Raw genomic sequence first — 4500 nt, 5'->3', positions numbered from 1 at the left:
CTTTCCCAGGTCAATGAACTTCCTGGTGGGTAGACTAGCAACTCACGAAAAATACTATCGGGTTCTTGATTGAGCAATACTTCACATGGCGCAAACCCTGTAGAATCATGTGGGAGGTGATTCCTGACCCACTCAAATTCTTCCAGATATTCTTTCCGTGAACCATGCTTCCTATGACAGTATGTTCGGCATAAACGGTTCAATTCCTTCATTGTTCGTTCTGCTGGGTTAGAAGCTGGCCTATACCTAGAAATGGCAATTTGCTCTATTCTGTGCTCATTTAGCATCTCTTTCCACTCCTTTGACCTAAATTGTGACCCATTATCACTCAAAATTCGCTTAGGAATACACACCTTTTGAAAATAGTCTTTCTCAAAATGGTTAATGATGGCTCTACTAGTGGCTTTCTTCAACGGGTAAAATTTTATGTACTTGGAAACCAGTTCTTCCACTACTAAGATTTGTGTGTAATTCCCTCGTGAGGCAGGAAGTGGCCCAAAGAGATCCACTGCAACTATGTCCTTAATTGCTGTTGGTACAACTGGATGCATATATCCTTTGTGCTGTACTGTAGTCGTTTTAGATTTTTGACAGGTGTCACATGTACTCAGTACCTTACGTATATGCCTTCCCATGTTGTTGAATGCAAAATCTAACTTCAACTTTTCCAGACACTTCTTCGGTCCATAATGCGCATTACTATAGTGCGTATACCAAATTAATTTTTCTACCACATGCTCCGGCACACAGAGTTTCGAGTTCTCCTCACTCTCCTTGTTTCTTTTATAAAGTATCCCATTATGAATATAATAAAATGTGCGAATTCTTTCCTCTCCTGCACACCTGTATTTGTTTTTAATTGTCTTTAATTTCTCGTCCTGTTTCCTGCACACATTCTTTAGGAACTTCCTTATGAATTCTTCATACTGTACTCCCTTCATCAGGTTAATTCTAACTCCTTCTCCTTCTGGCCTGTCCACCAACATTCCTCTCGAGTCAGCTGGTAATCTTGATAAAGCATCAGGTATTATATGTGTTGCTCCTGATTCACAAATTATCTCAAAGTCATAGTCCTGTAATGCCAGGGCCCACCACATTAGTCTGCTATGGCTCAACTTGCTTGTGGTCAGAAATGTAAGGGCCTTATGGTCAGTCACTACTTTCACATGTCTTCCGGCCAAATAATACCGGAAACGCTTAAACCCCCACACAATTGCCAATGCCTCCCTTTCAGTAATCGAATATTTCCTCTCCCAAGCATTTAAACTTCTGCTACCGAACGCTATTGTTCTTACACTCTCACCATTTCCACTCCTCTCCATTTGGTACAAATGTATTCCTAGCCCATAGTCAGAGCTGTCTGCTCCTAAATAAAAATCCTTGGAAAAATCCGGATGGTACAATATGTCTGGACTATATAGTGCTTCCTTGATATTCTCAAACTCGGTTTGGCACTCTGCACTCCAATGCCACGGCATCCTCGCCTTGGTCAATTCCCTCATACTCGGGGCATTAAGTACAGATCCTTTGACAAATTTTCTATAAAACTCACAAAGCCCAAAGAATGCTCGCAACTGTTTCTTACTATGGGGGGTTGGAAAATTTCTAATAGCCTCCATTTTACTAGGATCAGGATAGATACCCTCCTCTGATATTATATGGCCCAGGAATTTTATCTTTGATTTGCCAAATTCCGACTTGTCCAGGTTTACAGTTACCCCTGCGATTTCAAAAGCTGCCAAGATTGCATCCAATCTATTCAAATGTTCTTCCCATGATTCGCTTGCTATCAAGAGGTCATCCACGTAGACGGTGACCTTTTTAAGTAACTCCTCGCCTAGTATCTTATCCATCGCTCTTATGAATTCAGACACTGACACATTAAGCCCAAATGGCAACACTCTAAATTGATAGCACCTTCCTCCATAAGTAAATGCTGTATACTGGCGGCACTCTGTGGCCAATGGTATTTGCCAGTAACCAGCAGTTAAGTCGATACTACTAAGTACCTTTGCTCCTTGGAATTTTTGATTCAGTTCTTCTATAGTCTCAGGTTTGTCCTGCTCCAGCTCGATAATTTTGTTCACTGTTCGTGCATCCAAAACTATCCTCACCTTTCCATCCTTCTTATCAACAACAAATATGGGGTTGTTATTTTGACTGTTGGCCCTTTCTATAACACCAAGGTCCATCATCCTCTGTATCTCTTCATCTACTGCTCTTCGTTTCGCCTGGGGAATGGAGTACTGTTTTATATTGAACGGTTTATGGTTCTTTATCTTTAGTTTACACTCCACCCCTTTCATGATACCTGGCCGTTGAGAAAATACCTTACAACGCCTGTATAATACTGTGGCTAATTTCCTCTTAGTCCCCTCATCTAGGTGTGTCACCTCCTCCAACTTTTTACTGATCTTATCCTCTTTATGTCTATCCTCTCATGCTAATCCCTCAAGGTATATCAACACTTCTTCTCCTAGTTCCTCTTCCCTGTATCCCATGGTGGGTTGCTCTTCATGACACAAATTTATTCTTCTGAATTCCTCCTCTTCTTCGACTGCACTCCCCTCAGTAAACTTTAACCTCTTCTCTTCTCCCTTTCTTCCTTTGACCTTGATAGTACCTTCATCAAAACTCACTACTGCATCAACTTCATTCAACCAATCTATCCCTAAAATAATTGATGTGTTCAATCCGGCCACCACCAAAAATGTTGCTTCGTATTCTTCTCCCTCTATCTCGAAGGTAATCAACACTTGTTCTTTAATAGGTTTACTCCTTGCACCCAACGCGTTCACAATTCTCACTCCACTCACGGGGAAACTAGGCAAGCTAATATTTGCTTTTAGTATCTGTTCATATAACCCTTTGGATACTGCACATGCTTCACTTCCTGTATCGACTAATGCCTCGATATTCAGTCCACATAGCTTGATCCGTATCATGGGTAGTATGGGTTCTTTGGGAATCCTACTTCTTTCCTCCAGTAGATCTTCTCTCAGATCTCCACCATTGTCGTGTCTTAGTAGGTTTACTCTAGTCCTTGTAGCTCTCACTCCTGACCGGACCTCATCTGGAGTGTCATTCAGTTTTCCGGTCTCTCCGCCTCTTCTATATGCACTGTGTCATTCATTCGCCTATCCCATCCTCTCTCATGATCTCTTGGTTCTACACTCCTTCTCCAATCATTTCTCCATTGCCGTTCACCACCATGGTTCCTGTACCTATGGCCATCACCTCTTCCTCTATAATTAGACGAATTACCAAAATGATTCCTTGAGTCATTACTTCCCTCTCGGTTTTGATCATTAGCTTGATTGTGTTCCTGTGATCGAACAGATTCCAACTGTTCCGGTATTTCCATCAAGGCCTCCCTATCTTTAATTAGGCTCCCGGATACAGTTTCTTGCATTCTCCAGATCATTCTTCTTTTTATCGCTGATATCATTCCGTCATTACTCAGGGGTTGTTCCAAAGTCTCATTCAATTCCTACAAATGTTCAGCAAACTCTCTCAACGTTCCTCTCCATGTACTAAGTGACTTACGGTGTAGTAGGTCCTCAATTGCTCCACACTGATGACTTTTGGATCAGTATTTCTTCAAGAATTCCCCTTCAAACTGATCAAAACTAGTAGTCCCTTCCTTCTTCCTGACTCCCCAAGTGAAGGCGTCACCTTCCATCCTATCTATTGCAAATTGAATCTTGTCTGCATCTTTAAAATGTGCTGGGAAAACTCCTTTTAACCATTTCATAAATATCATTGGGTGCAAACTTCCTTTCGGTCTAAATTTCTGCCCTGTATTATTTTGGATGTACCGATTATCACTGCTCATCAAGGTAACGACTCTATCTTCCCCAACGGTTAAAGTGGCATTGCTAATTCGTTTATCAATTTCTTCTGTCTTGCTCTCCAATTGCTGCACTCCATTTTGTAATTGCCCGACCTCCATTTCAACCCTCTTGTTATCCTCTTCTTGTCGCACGGCTATAGCATTTCTTAGATTGACAGCCAGTTGGTTTTGCCTATCTCCTATCCCCTTAACTGCATCATTGCATTGTTTCTGCATCTGCGTCACCTTGGCGATCCTTTCTCCCAATTCGGCTTTAGTTTCTTCAACATCGTCTTCTATCTTTTTTGTCAACTTTCCTTCCATCCTCTCCACGTCTCCCTGGATTTGGTCTATATTCTTCTGTAGCTTACTCTCTCTCTCGTAGAAGTCCATCTTCAATCGTTCTTGTAACTCCTGCATTTCTTTCTTCAGATTACATTCCATCTTCATCTGCGACGTTTTGATCTCTTGTGCTATAGTTTCTTGTAAATCTTCCTTTAATGATTTGCAGAATATTTCTTCCCCTTCTCTTGTTTCTTGTAAACCCTTCTCTAATGATTCTCTGAAACCTTTCTCTAATGATTCTCGTAACTCTTCCTTTAGTGATTCTCTCGTTCCTTTGGCTTCCTTTACCAACTCTGCAAACATCGACCATATATCTGCATCCT

At 41.4% G+C, this 4500-nt stretch overlaps 1 protein-coding gene across 1 annotated transcript; it reads right to left on the bottom strand.

The window, feature by feature from the left end:
* Positions 1-2438: 2438 nt before the first annotated feature.
* On the bottom strand, positions 2439-2945 carry LOC124606352. Its single transcript, XM_047138333.1, has one exon. It carries the CDS (start codon positions 2943-2945, stop codon positions 2439-2441), a length of 507 nt encoding a protein of 168 aa, XP_046994289.1.
* Positions 2946-4500: the final 1555 nt, after the last annotated feature.

Source organism: Schistocerca americana, chromosome 3, assembly GCF_021461395.2.
Source record: "Schistocerca americana isolate TAMUIC-IGC-003095 chromosome 3, iqSchAmer2.1, whole genome shotgun sequence".
Classification (NCBI taxonomy): Eukaryota; Metazoa; Arthropoda; class Insecta; order Orthoptera; family Acrididae; genus Schistocerca; species Schistocerca americana.
This window is presented reverse-complemented; position numbering and strand designations above follow the sequence as displayed.